The sequence below is a fragment of the Myotis myotis genome, unplaced genomic scaffold, assembly GCF_014108235.1.
Source record: "Myotis myotis isolate mMyoMyo1 unplaced genomic scaffold, mMyoMyo1.p scaffold_m19_p_10, whole genome shotgun sequence".
Classification (NCBI taxonomy): Eukaryota; Metazoa; Chordata; class Mammalia; order Chiroptera; family Vespertilionidae; genus Myotis; species Myotis myotis.
Window position 1 is genome coordinate 29,023,325 of NW_023416314.1, and position 15,886 is coordinate 29,039,210.

The following is a 15,886-nucleotide window of genomic DNA, read 5'->3' on the forward strand; positions in this document are numbered from 1 at the left end:
CCCAGCCTCCCAGGATGGGGCCAGCTCCTTAAGACAAGGGCGCAGGGCCCAGCTGTCCAGGCCTCACGGCGTGTGACGGATCGATTGGACAGAGGCACGCTCCGTCAACCTTCACACAGACGTCTTAGGCCTTACTTCCAGAGGTTACTGTGAAACGTCGGGCATCGTGTCGACTGCCACATAGTACATGTCTACTGTGGACCGGGTACATGCATTCTCTCTGATCCTTAAAATAATCCTGCAGTATGGGGATTCCGCCCATGTGATGCAGAGGAGGAAACCAGGCTTGAAAGAAGTTAACTGCGCAGGATTCGAGGCAGCCAGCCTGAGGTGCTTTCTGCACTGCCCTATCCCTTTACACCATCTCATCTCTTCAAACCCATCTGATTCCTGGGCCAACACAAGCAAGTTCCCACACCCAGTCCCTGTCCCCAAATCTTGAAAAACACCAACTAAAACTCAGGTGCTTGGTTACTTTAAGAACTGAAACCTACATAAAATCTCCCTAATCGCATCTTAAATGTCTTTTTCAAATCTATTACTAAAGGTGGTAAAGATAGACTATTGGGAGTTAGACCAGCCACCCCACTTGGATGTCTCGCCTGCCTTCTCTGCCTTTGGTATTGAAGTAGAAGGCAGGTTCCCAGTCCCGAGAAGCCCCGAACCCCGGCTCTCTCACTGGACTGTGAGCGTCTTGAGGGAAGGAGCAGTTTCATTTTGCTTCCCTAAAGCCTTACCCACACGTCACTGAATCAGGGACGCTGACCGAAATGCATGGTGGCACAACACGTCATTGAGACTTGCTTTGTCAGTTAGTCATCTAACAGCTACCACTCTAAGCTGCTTAGAATATGGATTGTTTAAAAACACACACACCAAAAACCCCCTGCATATTTGTTTTAGAGATGCTGCCACTTTGCAAGTTCTAAACACAAGAAATGATATTAACAGAGGAAAACACATTCTTCCCCTTCCCGTTTCAAAGGATGCCTTTTCAACTCTGACATCTTCTTGGCAGCAAACGAGACTTGTAGTCATTTGATATTTTCTTCGGATTCAAATTCATACTGTGAAGGAGAAACTGCCACAGCTAACAAATTAATGCTGGAATAGTACCATGTTATGCCTGGCTTGTTTTCCTAATCTCATGGTCTGCGCTTTCCAAGTGTAAGAGAAAACAATGTCCGTTTCTGCTGACCTGCTGAAACCAGTGGGCTGCCCCATGGCCTTCATGTGTTGGTCACTGGAAGCTCTGATTTGTCCCAGTGAAAGTCTCCCCACCCCCACCCCATCTGTAAAAAGTAAAGATAAATCTTGTTTATAAAAAGTTTACATTTCTTCCTAATATGGAAAATGGGCAAAACCACATTAGCCTTTCCAAGGACATTTCTGTTTCGGTGGCCTTTGAAGCACTGCCCTAACAGAGTATTCTGCCTTCCTGTCAGGGAGCACTCTGTCTTCTGTTCGCACCAGAAGACAGAAACATGACCTTTTAACTTCATGGAATGGATTGGGATATGGGTGCTTGGGGGACAGTTTGGGGGGAAAACTTTTTTCAAGTATAAACTACATCAGTCAAATAAACAAATCAGGAGTGTCCGGCTTGATGAATGTTTGTAAAGTGAACTCATCCACTTAACTGCTGTTCAGATCAAGAGGTGGAACTCGAGAGGGAATATATCTGCTCAGCAGGGCTCCTCGTGGACACAAATGTATAACTAGAGTCTCGTAGCCACTGTTTACAGGGGCCTCTCCCACGTGCTGCATTTCAGGGAAAAGCTACAGACTGAGCTGTCAGCCGTCTGCACTGTGTCCCTGCTGTCTGAGTCAACCCTTATAAGGGAGCTCCTGGGATTGTCTTTTGACCAATAGGACTGAGACCTGTCCTGTCCAGCTGAAACTGCTACCTATAGCCTCATTTGCATGTATACTGACCAATCAGAATGGCTCCATAATAACCAATCAGAAGTCAAGAAACCACCCAGTCCTGTGGCACATCTACACAATGGAATAGTACACTGCTGTAAAAAAAGAAGGAACTCTTACCAATTGCACCAGCATGGATGGACCTGGAGAGCATTATGCTAAGCGAAATAAGCCAATCGGAGAAGGATAAGTATCACACAATCTCACCCATTTGTGGAATATAATGAACAATATAAACTGATGAACAAAAATAGATCCAGAGACATAGAAGCATCAAACAGACCATCCAACCTCAGAGGGAAGGCAGGCAGGGGAGTGGGGGCAGGTAAGAGATCAAACAAAGGACTTGTATGCATGCATATGAGCATAACCCATGGACACAGATAGTAGGGGGTTGAGGGCATGTGCTGGGGGGTGGGAACGGCTAGGGAGAGGTCAGTGGGGGGAAAAGGAGACACATGTAATACTATATACAATAAAGAATTTTAAAAAAAAACATGGCCAATCAGGGCAATGTTTTTAAATCAATCAGACTGTGCAGGTTTAGATGTCTCATTTGCATAAAAATGGACCAATCAGAAACTAGGGTGTGAACTTCCTCCATAAAAGACTGCCTACCTTTTGTCTCCTCAGAGTGTACTTTTGTATTTTGTGGGAGACTGCCTTTCCCTGGTTTGCAAACTGTTCAGCTGAATAAAGTTTCTCCTTTTGCTGCACCCCGATTGGGGATTTCTGTCGGCATGAGACTGATGGCAGAGACCTTTTGTTAACAAAGCTAAACAGAACACTCCTTTATGTGCCATCTTAGTCATTCTCCACCACAAAGGTAGACGTTATTCTGACTTCTGACACCAAGATTAGTGTACCTGTCCTTGTTGAATATTGTGCAGATGGGATCATACCATATATGTCCTTTTGTGTCTTTTTTCACTCAAGATTACATCCATAAGATCATCCTATATGTCCACATTTGGCAGTAGTTTGTTCTTTTCTATTGCTGTACAGTATTCCATTGCATGAATATAGCACAATTTATTTACATATTAGAGGCCTGGTACACGAATTTGTGCATGGGTGGGGTTCCTCAGCCTGGCAGGTGATCAAGGCCAATGGGGGGGGGGGGGGTGCGGGCGGCCAGCATGGGGGAGAGGCTGCAAGAGGTTGGCCAGCCAGCCCCCCCCCCTCGCATGGGGGCCAACGGGCAGGAGGAGGGGCTGTGGGAGGTTTGCTTTGGGAGCACTGACCACCAGGGGCAGCTCCTGCATTGAGAGGCTGCCCCCTCATGATCAGTGAGAGTCATGGTCGACCAGTTGTTCCAGTCATTCTGGTCATTCGGTTGTAATGGTCACTTAGGCTTATATATATATATAGATTATACTGCTGATAGTCATTTGGGTAGTTTCAAGTTTTTGGCTATTATCAGTAAAGTTGTTAGGAAAATTCCTATCCATGTCTTCTGGTAAACATACCCATTTCTATTCCATATTAAGTTGAATGGAATTGCTGATCATGATATATATATTTAGCTTTATTATACATATATATTGTTTGAATACATACTAATATATATTCCAAAGTGTTTGTGCCAATTTATGCTCCCACCAACAATTTTATGGGAGTTCAAGTTGCTCTGTATCCTTGTCATATTTACTATTTTCAACTTTTTAATTTTAGCCATTATATTGGGTATATACTGCTATCTCGTGGTTTTGCTTTTCCCTGATGAGTAATAATGTTGATCTCCTTTTTATATTTATTAGTCATTTGTCTTTTTTCCTACTGATTTGTATATGATTTTCTAGTGTTCTTTATATGATTTTTTTGGTAATATACATGCATAGGAAATATAGTTTCCCAGTATGTAACTTGCTTTTTGACTCATTTAATGGTATCTTTTAAATTTAAAAAAATCTTAATTTTTTTATCCTCACTTGAGGATATGTTTATTGATCTTAGAGAAAGAGGGAAAGAGAGAGAGAGAAAGAGAGAGAGAGAGGCATCAATGTGAGAGAAACATCAATCGGTTGCCTTCCATATGTACCTGGGGATCAAACCTGCAACCTATGCATGTGCCCTGACCAGGAATCAAACCCAGAACCTTTTTTGGTATACAGGATGATGCTCCAACCAACTGAGTTACCCAGCCAGGGCAAGAGATTTCAATTTTAATAAAATCCAATTTATCAATATTTTTATGGTTAGTGATTTTATGGTATTTTTTCCCCAAGAAAGTGAGTGACATAGGGAGCAGCAGGCTTGGGGAGCTGGGTAGAATACTGCCAAATCCACATTTACCGACTTACCAGATGCAGCTTTTATTTTTTATTTATTTTCCCCTCCTTTGCCCCCCTCCATCCAAACCCCTGCCCTCCCCTTCTCCTGGCCCTAACCACATTGTTGTCTGTGTGCATGGGTTATGCACATATGTTCTTTGGCTATTCTCTCCACCTTCTTTCATGCCATCTGCCCCACCCACCTCCCTCTGATATCTGTCAGTCTGTAACATGTATCCATGACTCTGGTTCTATTTTGTTCTTCAGTTTATTTTGTTCACTGGATTCTACATATAAGTCAGATCAATGGTACTGTCTTTCTCTGACTGGCTTATTTCTCTTAGCATTATAATCTCCAGGTTCATCCATGCTGTCTCAAAGGGTAAGAGTTCCTTCCTTTTTAAAGCAATATGGTATTCAATTGTGTAAATTTACCACAGCTTTTATATCCACTAATCACCCAATGGACACTTGGGCGGTTTCCAGATATTATTATTATGCTGCTATGAACATAGGGGTGCATACATTCTTTCTGATTCGTGTTTCGGGATTCTTAGGATATGTTCCCAGAAGTGGGATCACTAGGCCAAAAGACAGTTTCATTTTTAATTTTTTGAGGAAACTCCATACTATTTTCCACTGTGGCTACACCAGGCTGCATTCCCACCAACAGTGCACGAGGGTTCCTTTTTCTCCACATCCTTGCCAGCACTTGTTGTTTTATTGATGGTAACCATTCTGGCAGTTGTGAGGTAGAGATATCTCATTGTGGTTTTAATATGCATTTCTCTGATGATCAGTGATATTGAGCATTTTTATATGTCTACTAGAGGTCCGGTGCACGAAATTCATGCACTGGTGGGGGTGTCCCTCAGCCCAGCCTGCACCCTTTCCCATCTGGGACCTCTCAGGGGATGTCCGACTGCCGGTTTCGGACATCCCTCTCACAATCCAGGACTGCTGGCTCCTAACTCGCCTGCCTGCCTGCCTGATCACCCCCTAACTGCTCCCCTGCTGTCCCAATCACCCCCAACTGCCCTCCACTGCCGACCCGATTGCTCCCAACTGCCCTCCCCTGTCGGCCATCTTGTGACAATGTGGGGGTGGCCATCTTGTGACAATGTGGGGGTGGCCATCTTGTGATGATGCAGGGGTGGCCATCTTGTGATGTGGGGCGGCCATCTTGTGATGTGGGGTGGCCATATTTTGATGACATGGGGCGGCCATCTTGTGATGCTAGGGCGTGAGGGTCAATTTGCAAATTACCTTTTTATTATATAGGATTGGTCATCTGTATGTCCTCTTTGGAGAAGTGTCTATTCGGGCAATTTGTCTGTTTTTAAATTGGATTGTTTGTTTCCTGATGTTAAGTTGTATAAGTTCTTTATGTATTTTGGAAATTAACCCCTTATCAGATATATCATTGGCAAATATGTTCTCCCCTACAGTGGGTTTCCTTTATATTTTGTTGGTTTCTTTCGCTGATCAGAAGCTTTTTAGTTGATTGTAGTCCCATTTGTTTTTCCCTTTGTTTCCCCTGCCCTAGGAGATATATCGGCAAAAATATTGCCACGTGAGATGTCTGAGATTTACTGCCTATGTTTTCTTCTAGAATTTTTATGATTTCACAACTTATATTTAGGTCTTTATCCATTTTGATTTTATTTTTGTGTATAGTGTAAGTTGGTGGAATAATTTCATTTTTTTTGCATGTATCTAACCAACTTTCCCAGCACCATTTATTGAATAGACTTTCTTCATTCCATTGTATGCTCTTCCCTCCTTTGTCAAATATTGATCATAATGGTGTTGGTTGATTTCTGGGCTCTCTGTTCTGTTTAATTAATCTATATGCCTGTTCTTATGCAGTATAATGCTGTTCCAGATGCAGTTTTTAATTTCAAGCATAGGCTTTGAGGCTCTTTTGGGTGTGCCAAGGGGAACATATAGATATTCTCTTATATTTCCTTATTGTTTTGCCTTCCATCTTTAGGTCTCTGATCCACTTTTGGTTGTGTATGGTATGAGGTAGGCGTCAATGTTCATTTTTCCCCCATGCAGATATACCATCATTTCAGCATCATTTTTTATTAAAAAGACCGTTGCTTCCCCCACCCCCACCATCCCCACCCTTGCACATGCACACACACACACACACACACACACACACACACACACACACACACACTGAATTATAGTGGCATCTTTTTCAGAAATCAATGACAAATATGTGTGGATTTTGTTTCTGGACTCTCTATTCTGTTGCTTTGGACTTTTCCTTTATCCTGGGCCAATACCACATTGTCTTAATTACTGAAATTTTGTATGAAGTCCTACAATTTGGTAGTGTTAAGTCCTCCAATTTTGTTGGTTTTCTTTAAGATTGTCTTGGCTGCCATAGTTTTGTTTTGTTTTGTTTTGTTTTGTTTTTTGCCTAGGTTATAATTTTCCATAATAATGTTAGAAATAGCTTGTGAATTTCTACAAAAAAATGCTAGAAATTTGATTGGGATTGCACTGGGTTATAGATCAGTTTGGAAAGGACTGACATCTTAAATATTTTGAATCTTCTAATGCATGATAATGGTGTATCTCTTTATTCTACTTATTTAAGTCTTCTTTAATTTCACTCAACAATATTTTGAAGCCTTCAGCATAGAAGATCTGCTCATGTTCCATTTGATACATTCCTCGATTTTGAATTTTTTTCTCCTATTTTTCTGAATGTTTTTCAAATAATGTTTCCATTTCCTCTAAATCAGCGGTTCTCAACCTGTTGGTCACGACCCCTTTGGCGGTCAAACGACCCTTTCACAGGGGTCACCTAAGACCATCCTGCATATCAGATATTTAATTACAATTAATAACAGTAGCAACATTACAGTTATGAAGTAGCAATGAAAATAATTTTATGGTTGGGTCACAACATGAGGAACTGTATTTAAAGGGCCAGAAGGTTGAGAACCACTGCTCTAAATTGTCAAATTTATTGGTAAAGTGTTTTCCCTATAAATTCTTATCTTTTTAACAGTGTCTATCAAAACTATAGTGATGTTTTCTTTTTCGTTTTCTTTTTTTTTTTATAAGTCTGACTAGGGGTTAATAATTTTAATTAACCCTTCAAGAAACCACCTTTTGGCTTTGTTGGTTTTCTCTTTCATAGATTAGCTTTCTCGTCAATTGATTTTTTCATCATTATTTCCTTTATTCTACTTTTCTTAGGTTTATTTTTGCTGTTTTTTCTAGATTTTTGAGATAAAATTTTAGATTGAATTGTCAACCCTTCTTGTTAATAGATAAACTTAGTTATAAATTTTCCTTTAAGCACCACTGTAGTTGGATCCCCAAGTTTTGACATGTCATATTTTTTATTATCAATTTAAAATATTATTTCTTTCCCGGCCATTGCTAAGTGGTTAGAGCGTTGACCCATGGACCAAAAGGTCATAGGTTCATTTCCTGGTCAAAGGCACATACCTTAGTTGCAGGTTCTTCCCTGGCCCAGGTGGGGCATGAGCAGAAGGCATCTAATCGATGCGTCTCACATGGATGTTTCTCCCTCTCCTCTCTCTCTGTCTCGCCCAACTCCCTTTCACTCTCTCTAAAAATCAATGGAAAAAATATTCTCACTTCTTGGGTGAGGATTAATATATATATACTAGGGCAGTGGTCGGCAAACTCATTAGTTAATCTTGCCAAATATCAACAGTACTTCTTCAAAATAGACTCACCCAGGCCGAAAACCGACTTTCTGCACATGGGCCACAAAGTTTCAATCACACTGTACGTGTGCCCGCATGTGGTATTTTGTGGAAGAGCCACACTCAAGGGGCCAAAGAGCCACATGTGGCTCATGAGCCACAGTTTGCTGACCACAGTACTAGGGGCTCAGTGCATGAATTCATGCACCTTGAAAGGAACTGTGGGCTGCGAGGCTGCTGTGGGCCCAGGGGTGGGTCTCGGTCCACCCTCCGTACCCCCACCCAGACCCTCCCGCTGCGGCCCACAGTCCCCTGCCTGCTGGTAGCTTTGTTCCCGCTGCCGCCACTCCCACGTGCTGACAGTGCCAGCCCCTCAGGAGCAGGGGGAGGTGGAGAAGCCCTCAGGGGTGATCAGAGCTGGCAGCCACTGCTTGCACCCACTGACAGCGTCGAGCAATCGGGACCAATGCCAGGTGCCGGCAGCAGGTGTGAGCACCTGGTGGGACCATGGTGCACGGGAGCAAAGAATTCTCAGTAGCCACCAGAGGCTCATCCGGATGACAGCGACCGGAGCCCCACCTTGGTCTGGCACCCCCGCTAACTTGCTCCACCATTCACAGTGGCCAATGCCCGCCATGTTCTGCGCTTTGCCACCTGCTGCTGATGCCTGCCATGGTCCATGTGCGCCCCCTTGTGGTCAGTGCATGTCATAACAACCGGTTGTTCCGCTGTTCGGTCTATTTGCATTACACACACACACACACACACACACACAGTGGCCAGATTATGACGACCACCCCATCAGTCCTTCATTGGACCACCTTTTGCCTTCAATACTGCGGTGATTCTTCTTCGCATTGATTCCACGAGATGTTGAAATGTGATGCGAGGAATCTGACAATATGCCTGATGAATAGCACTGGCCAGTTCTGTGAGATTTGATGGTTGTGGAACCAGCTGCATGATGGCTCTTTTAACTTCGTCACACAAATGCTCAATTGGATTGAGATCTGGTGATTGTGGGGTCCACCTAATCAAGGTAAAGTCTCCCTCATGTTCTTGAAACCACTCCTGCACAATATGAGCACCGTGGCATGGCACATTGTCTTGTTGGAAGAAGCCATCTCCATTGGGATACGCCATCAACATGATAGGGTGAACTTGATCAGCAATGATACTTAGGTATGTTGTGCTATTCAGACGTTGTCCCACACGAATTAAAGGGCCCAAATCATGCCAGGAAAACATGCCCCAAACCATAACACTGCCCCCACCAGCTTGAAGGGTTGTACTCATGCATGTGGGGTGCAGGCTTTCATGCTGTTTCTGCCAAATTCTCACTCTGCCATCTGCATGATGCAACTGGAAACATGATTCATCGGACCACATGACTTTTTTCCAATGCTTGACTGTCCAATCCTTGTGTTCCTGTGCGAATTGGAGACGTTTTATCTTGGTAACTGCAGACAGCAAAGGTGTTCAAACAGGCCTTCGGCTTCCATATCCCATAGGATGCAGTGTATGGCTAATTTGCCTACATAAGTCAGGTGGTCATAGTAATCTGGCCACTCAGAGTGTGTGTATGTGTGTGTGTGTGTGTGTGTGTGTGTGTGTGTGTCTGTGTGTATACATATATATATAATTTTTTTTTCTTTCACCCATGAGTTTTTTAGAAATGGCATGCTTACTTTTTACTTTCAAATTTTTTTGTACTCTAGTCAGAGCATTGTGTTGTATGAATTTCAATAATTTTAATATTTGTTGTGAATATGGTCTATATTTGTAAATGCTTCATGTGCACTTGAAAAAAATCTGCAGTCTATGGTTCAATTTTTTTATATCCTTAGTGATTTTAAAATATGATTGACCTATCAGTTATTGATAGAGGTACGGTAAGAACTTCAAGTCTGCTTGTGAATTTAACTGTCGTTTTGCTTTTTTTTATTGTGGTAAAATATATATGATATAATTTATGCCATAGTGGTTTTTAGTTTGGTAAATTTTGATTTATATATTTTGAGATCATGTTTATTAGTACATACAAATTTAGGATTGTTATATCATCCTGATTTATTTATTTATTTATTATTGGAAAAATTGCTCTTCATTTTTTCTTTATTTCTCTTCACAATTCTTACCTTCACATCTACTTTGCCTGATAGTTAATCACACCACCTTCTTTTCTGTTAATGTTTGCATGGTATATTAACTTTCAATCTACCTGTGGCCTTATAAATTGTTTCTTGTAGAAAGCTTTATAAGTAGATCTTGCCTTTAAATAAAATGCTGGTGTCAAATTCAGGCCCAGTCATAGTTGCCTTGGTTTGTGGTACCCATAAGAGGGAAGTGGTAATGGCCTTGGACAGGAACTCAAGGCCATTTAGACTTGATACAGCTAATGTAAGAGGGATTTCCCTATTGGTGGAACGTTTTGATACAACAAATTACTACCCTCAAATTTATTTGTGAAATGTTTTATATTCATTATAAATAATGTAAGGTTAAAGAAGAGTAGGCTTGAACTGTGGAATGGCTAGCTACCATTTAGCATCCTCAGAGAGAAAGATGTGTAGTCAGTGCTATGCAAACCTCTAAATTTTTCTTAGAGAAATTCCTACTTGAACTATTTCATTTTGGAATCATAGATTAATCAGGGAATGTTTAAGTGGTAGGGAACCTCAGAGACCATCTTGGGCTCACTGACATGCTTCTGATTACTTGAATATAAAAATATATCTAGCACTTTCATTTTTGTTACTCATGTTATGCAGGTAAATGGATAGCTGAATCTTGGAATGATCTTTAGAAATAACAACTTGTTTAAAAATGGACCAAAGTATAAATAAAGTGGGCAGCTTTTATATTTTAGTTCCCAAATAAAATTTATAAGGAAAAACTGTTTTTACTTTGCAGCGTTCAGTCTTAGAGAAAAGACCTCATCATTCTATATGTGACGTGGACTTGTGGGCCCTTGACCTCTTCAAATAATTTGTCTGTAATAGGCTTCTCTTGAAAATGAATCTGCATTTTCTTGCTCTCCACACGCATGAGTTTCACTTCCAGGGGGCCCAAGTTTACATAATCCTGTGGTGAACAGATGCAGAAAAGAATAGGAGAAGTTATTCAGCAAGTTACCAGCTTCAATAGATAAGGTTTCCTTTATCTGACTGGCTTCATTGCCCTCCCAATTGCCCAAGTGCTGTATAACATGTGAAATATGAGAGCTACTAAAAATATAAACCACTCCATGAACGTATGTGGGGGGCATGGTAGGCCAGATCTCCCACAGAGCAGTCAGCAAGTCTTTCAGGGTGTTGGGTTGGGGGCACCAGATAGAGTGGGGAGATATATCCTCTGCAAGCTCTTTAATTAGTAAAAGAAAATATTGGCGATATATAGGCTATAACCACTGCAGAGTTTTCTATATTACTCAAGAACCAAGGGAAGATCTGCATACATCACTTTGCTTACTAATATTCTAACATTGAACAGATTCTTTATGAATTTTGCACTTTTCACAGGACCTTTGGCTACTGTATAAATAAAACTTACCATATTCTGCCAAACTAACTATAGTTTATGATATCAACAAATGAAATTAAAAGTCTAATTTATATGAAATCACACAGCCACCCCCAAACTGGCTTGAAACAGCTCAGGCCCTCCATAACGTGCCTTCCTTTTGGGAGCCGTCCCAAGTCATAATGTTTTCTTTTGAATTCCTTCAACACATCAACAAACTCCCCCGAATTCCTACCAGCTGTGTATCGAGTGCTGGGGACAAAGATGAGCTCACAGACCGGTCAGGGAGACAGACACAGGTGATACATGCCTCCTGCACAGTAATTAATGATTTTCTTATCCGTCTGCCATTAGCATGTATGGGATTTGAAGGTAGTGCCTGCCAAAATGGCCTCTTTGAGACTTCATTTCTTCCTGTTTACCCCCTGATTCCCAAGCATCTAACAAGTACCTGGAATATTGTGGGGGTCTCAATAAACATTTATTAGAATCTAGGAGTAGCAAAGAATGAAAAGGGAATTAATGTTTTATTACTCAAAATGCATGTAACTGTGTTTAGTTTTTAAAATATATAATTATAGAACTATAAGAAATGTAAGACAGGAGAAAAGCAAGTTGGTAGATATCTACCACCTATTTCAGGATTCTAATACACTGTGTTAATCTGGCTCAGGGTGTCATAACAAAATTCCACAGGCTAAGAGCCTTAAGCAACAGAAATTCATTCTTCACCGTTCTGGAGGCTGGAATGTTCAAGATCAGGGTGCCAGCATGATGGGGTTCTGGTGAGAGCCCTCTTTCTGGCTTGCCGATGGCTCCCTTCTCGCTGCGTCCTCACAAGGCATGGCCTGTTCTTATAAGGCCATAGTCATATCAAATTAGGGCCCCATCTTTATGAGCTCATTTAACCTTAACTATCTCCTAAAAACCCTATCTCCAAATACAGTCACATTGGGTTTCAACATATGAAGGGCTGGAGCAGGAAGACATAATTCAGTTCATAACATACAACATGTCATTTTTACCACATCAAAAACTTCCATGTAAGAAAGAAGGTCTTTCATTCAACCAAATGGTAGCCCCAATTTTGGAATTTTGTAGACAACTGTCCATTTGAGGTCATCATACCATACCAGGTGTCATGATTCCAAGATACTCATGGCGGTGCTTGAATGCTAGAGGGACTAGAGTAGACCTTTAGTCTTTAAACAGGCGCTTGATGGTAGCAGGACTGCATTGTAGTTAGTTAAAACGAGTTTTGTTGACTTATTCAGTTTCTTCTTCTGTCTTATATCACTCTTTTTCCTGTAAGACTTTAAGTTCTTGAAGAACTTTTTAAGTTGTTGGTAGTACCAAGAAGGAAAATAGCAAGGGGTCAATGTGGGAGTAATTGGAATGTACCAAAAAGTCTTAAAAAAAAAAAAAAAAGGCGTGAATATTCCATGTTTCATCCTGTGGTGTATATGACAGTTTGTCCTTCCAAAGATGGCCATACTAATGTATACCCCACTCCGCATGCTTTTCTGATAATGTGATGCCAACCTTCTTTTAAGATGTACAAGCTACATTTCCTCCACTTGGAACTTTATAACTGCATCAACGGATAGATTATGAGGGAGGGGATGCTGTATGCTTTCCAAGGCTAAGTCGTGCAAAATTGCAGCTTTCATCTTAGTCTCTGGGATTGCTTCGTCTTGGAAAAGCCAGACAATAAAAGTGCCTTGTGGAGAGGCCCATGTGAAGAGGCACTGAGGCCCCCAGCTTAGGTGGCATTAACCTGCCAGCCGTGAGTGAGCCACCTGGGAAATGGGTCGTCCTGCCCCCATCAAACCTTCAGATGACTACTGCTCCAGCCAACATATGACTGCAACTGCCTTGAGAGTCCAACTGAGGACTATCCGGTGGAGCCCTTGCCGATTTCCTAACTAACGGATGCCCTTAAAGAAAATAAACAGTTGTTATTATAAGCCACTAGATAACTTACATGGTATGCTAGTAATGGAGGTCTATAAACAAATATAGGTAGCAAATTGGGCAAGAGTAGGGGTAAAAATAGTATCCAAAGAGATGTGAATGGTGGGCAAATTTTACTAATAATTGCAAATAGAAATTTTCAATATCCATATTTTAGGTTAATTTTCTCCATTAATAAAACAGCATGATCCTAGTAGTCAAAATTATTTACTTAATCTTACCTTGAAATCCTTCTCATCCTCATAGAGTAAGTATTTCATGTCAGAGGTCCCAAAGTCTATGGATGAGCTCTCACTATCTGTGCTCTGCTGCTGGTCAGATCTGATATTATCCTCATGACTAATGGGTAAAGCGCCAAATGCAACTGAAGAGCTCATCTTATTGCTACTTGTTTCTTCTATGGATTCCAGTTTTGACTTTTCTGGGGTGAAGGAAAAGAAATTAATTATGTGTATACTAGAGGCCCAGTGCACAAATTTGTGCATGGGTGGGGTTCCTTGGCTTGGCCGGCAATGGGGCCAATCAGGGTGTCTCACCCCGTCCTGATTGGGGCTGGGAGGGGTGGTGAGGGAAGGGGTAGGGATTGTGGGAGGTAGGCCGACCTGGGGGAGGGGCCACCGGAGGTTGGCTGACCAGGGGGAGGGACTGTGGGAGGTTGGCCAGCCATGGGGTGGGCTGTGGGAGGTTCTGACTGGGGCGATTGGAGCCAGCCGGCTAGGGGAAGGGGTCGTGGGAGGTTGGCCAGCTGCAGGAGGTTGGCTGTGGGAGTGCATTGACCATCAGGGGGCAACTTCTGCATTACACGTCTGCCCCCTGGTGGTCAGTGCATGTCATAGCAACTAGTCAACTAGTCGTTCTGGTCGTTCGGTCTTAACGGTCACTTGGGCTTTTCTATATATATAGATGTTGGACAGATAAAATTAAAACACAATGCATACATTGTCACATTTTTTAATTTGAAAGCCCTTGACAATCTCTTGGAGGAGATAAATCTGAGAATTAAAAACGTGGAATCTATGTATTGAAGTGAGAGTCAGCCTCATTTTCAGAAACTCTGTCTGATCTGTGTTTCCTTCTACTGGCTAAGTTATGGTCATCAAGGGAAGCTTTGTATGTGTTGGTATTTTGGTTGGTTGGCTCAAGTGGAAACCACATCAAGGTAGAAAACACTGTCCATTCCCAACAGAATTTATTTAATTCCCTGTGAAACATGGTGACTTTGAATTGAAAGTCGGACTAGAGAAAGGAGGTGGGTTAGGACAAGTGCTCCAAGAAGAAGAGGAATATGGAGGACCTGGCAGTATCCATTCCCTGAATAGCTCTTGGATATGAGGTGCCTGTCTATAATAGATGCTCAATAACTGTTCATTTAAAAAAAACACACAAAAAACACCACCATTACAATAAAATAATCTATAATAATAAAAGTGTAATATGCAAATTGACCAAATGGCCGAACAGCGGAACAACCATCCGGACAACCACGCTATGACACCCACTGGCACGAGGCGAGCCAAGGCAGGTGCGATGCAATTGGTCAGGGGCCCGGTCATCGCCCCATGATCGACCCACAGAGGGAGGCCCAGGCTACCTGGCCAGTGGTGCTGCGGTGGGTGGGCGGGGCCTCCCTCTGCAGGACAATCAATCACCGGGCTCCCAGACTGTGAGAGGGTGCAGGCCAGGCTGAGGGACCCTGCCCCCTCCCCCCAGCACAAATTTCGTGCACCACGCCTCTAGTACCTATATTTGTTTCTGCCAACTCCAAAGGCTTTTGTACAGGTGCCATTTCATGTCCAGCAGCTTGGGTAAGATATAGTTGCCTAAAAGAACAAATAAGAAAAGCAGTCTGTCAGTCAACAAATACTGTGCTACCTGTTTACTAGTATTATCTCTCTTCTGGGTGCTAGACAGACATAGATGAAAATGAGACATAGATCCTACCCTTGATCCTACCCTAGCAGGCAGGCTTACAGTGTTTAGGGTGATGGTCTGTGTACCCTAACGGGTAATTAGCATAGTGTGGGGCAGAGAAGAAGAAGCCTCGTTTAGCTCTGGGAGGTCAGGGATGGTTTCCAGGAGGATATAAAACCTGACCTGTGTCTTGAAGAACCAGGGGCTGTTTGCCAGGGAAGAGCCTGGGGTGAAGGAAGGGCATTTCATGATCAGGGACTAGCACACCAGCTGGGTCGCATGTAGTGATCCAGAAATGACAGTGGCCTCAATGGGTTTTAAAACAAAGAGAAAAAGAGAAAGAGCAAGCAGTAGGAATCCAATGACAGGCAGGCCTGGCCTTCACTGAGTGGCAGGTGTCAGCTGCCGCCCGAGGAACTGTGCCTGCGGTTGCAGCTCTCTGCGCATGCACTGAGCTCTGCTCCCCCTTCAGATTCCCACTGAACTCTCCGTCAGAAGATACACGCCCTGAAAGCTGTGCATGGCATTTCCGTCAGGCTTGCCTGAAGACAGCAGAAAGTAATTGGGCCCTCGAAGATA

General features: G+C 42.5%; 1 protein-coding gene across 1 annotated transcript in view; it reads right to left on the reverse strand.

Annotated features, from left to right (window-relative positions):
• Positions 1-10,593: 10,593 nt before the first annotated feature.
• The window catches only part of CCDC83 (coiled-coil domain containing 83), a 40,291-nt gene continuing 34,998 nt past the window's right edge, over positions 10,594-15,886 (reverse strand). Inside the window, exons 10-12 of the mRNA XM_036324765.1 lie at positions 15,137-15,216; positions 13,618-13,817; positions 10,594-10,984 (exon numbers count right to left, since the gene is read on the reverse strand). Coding sequence (XP_036180658.1) covers positions 10,823-10,984; positions 13,618-13,817; positions 15,137-15,216 — 442 coding nt within the window. The 3' untranslated portion in view covers positions 10,594-10,822. The remainder of the gene's footprint in view (positions 10,985-13,617; positions 13,818-15,136; positions 15,217-15,886) is intronic.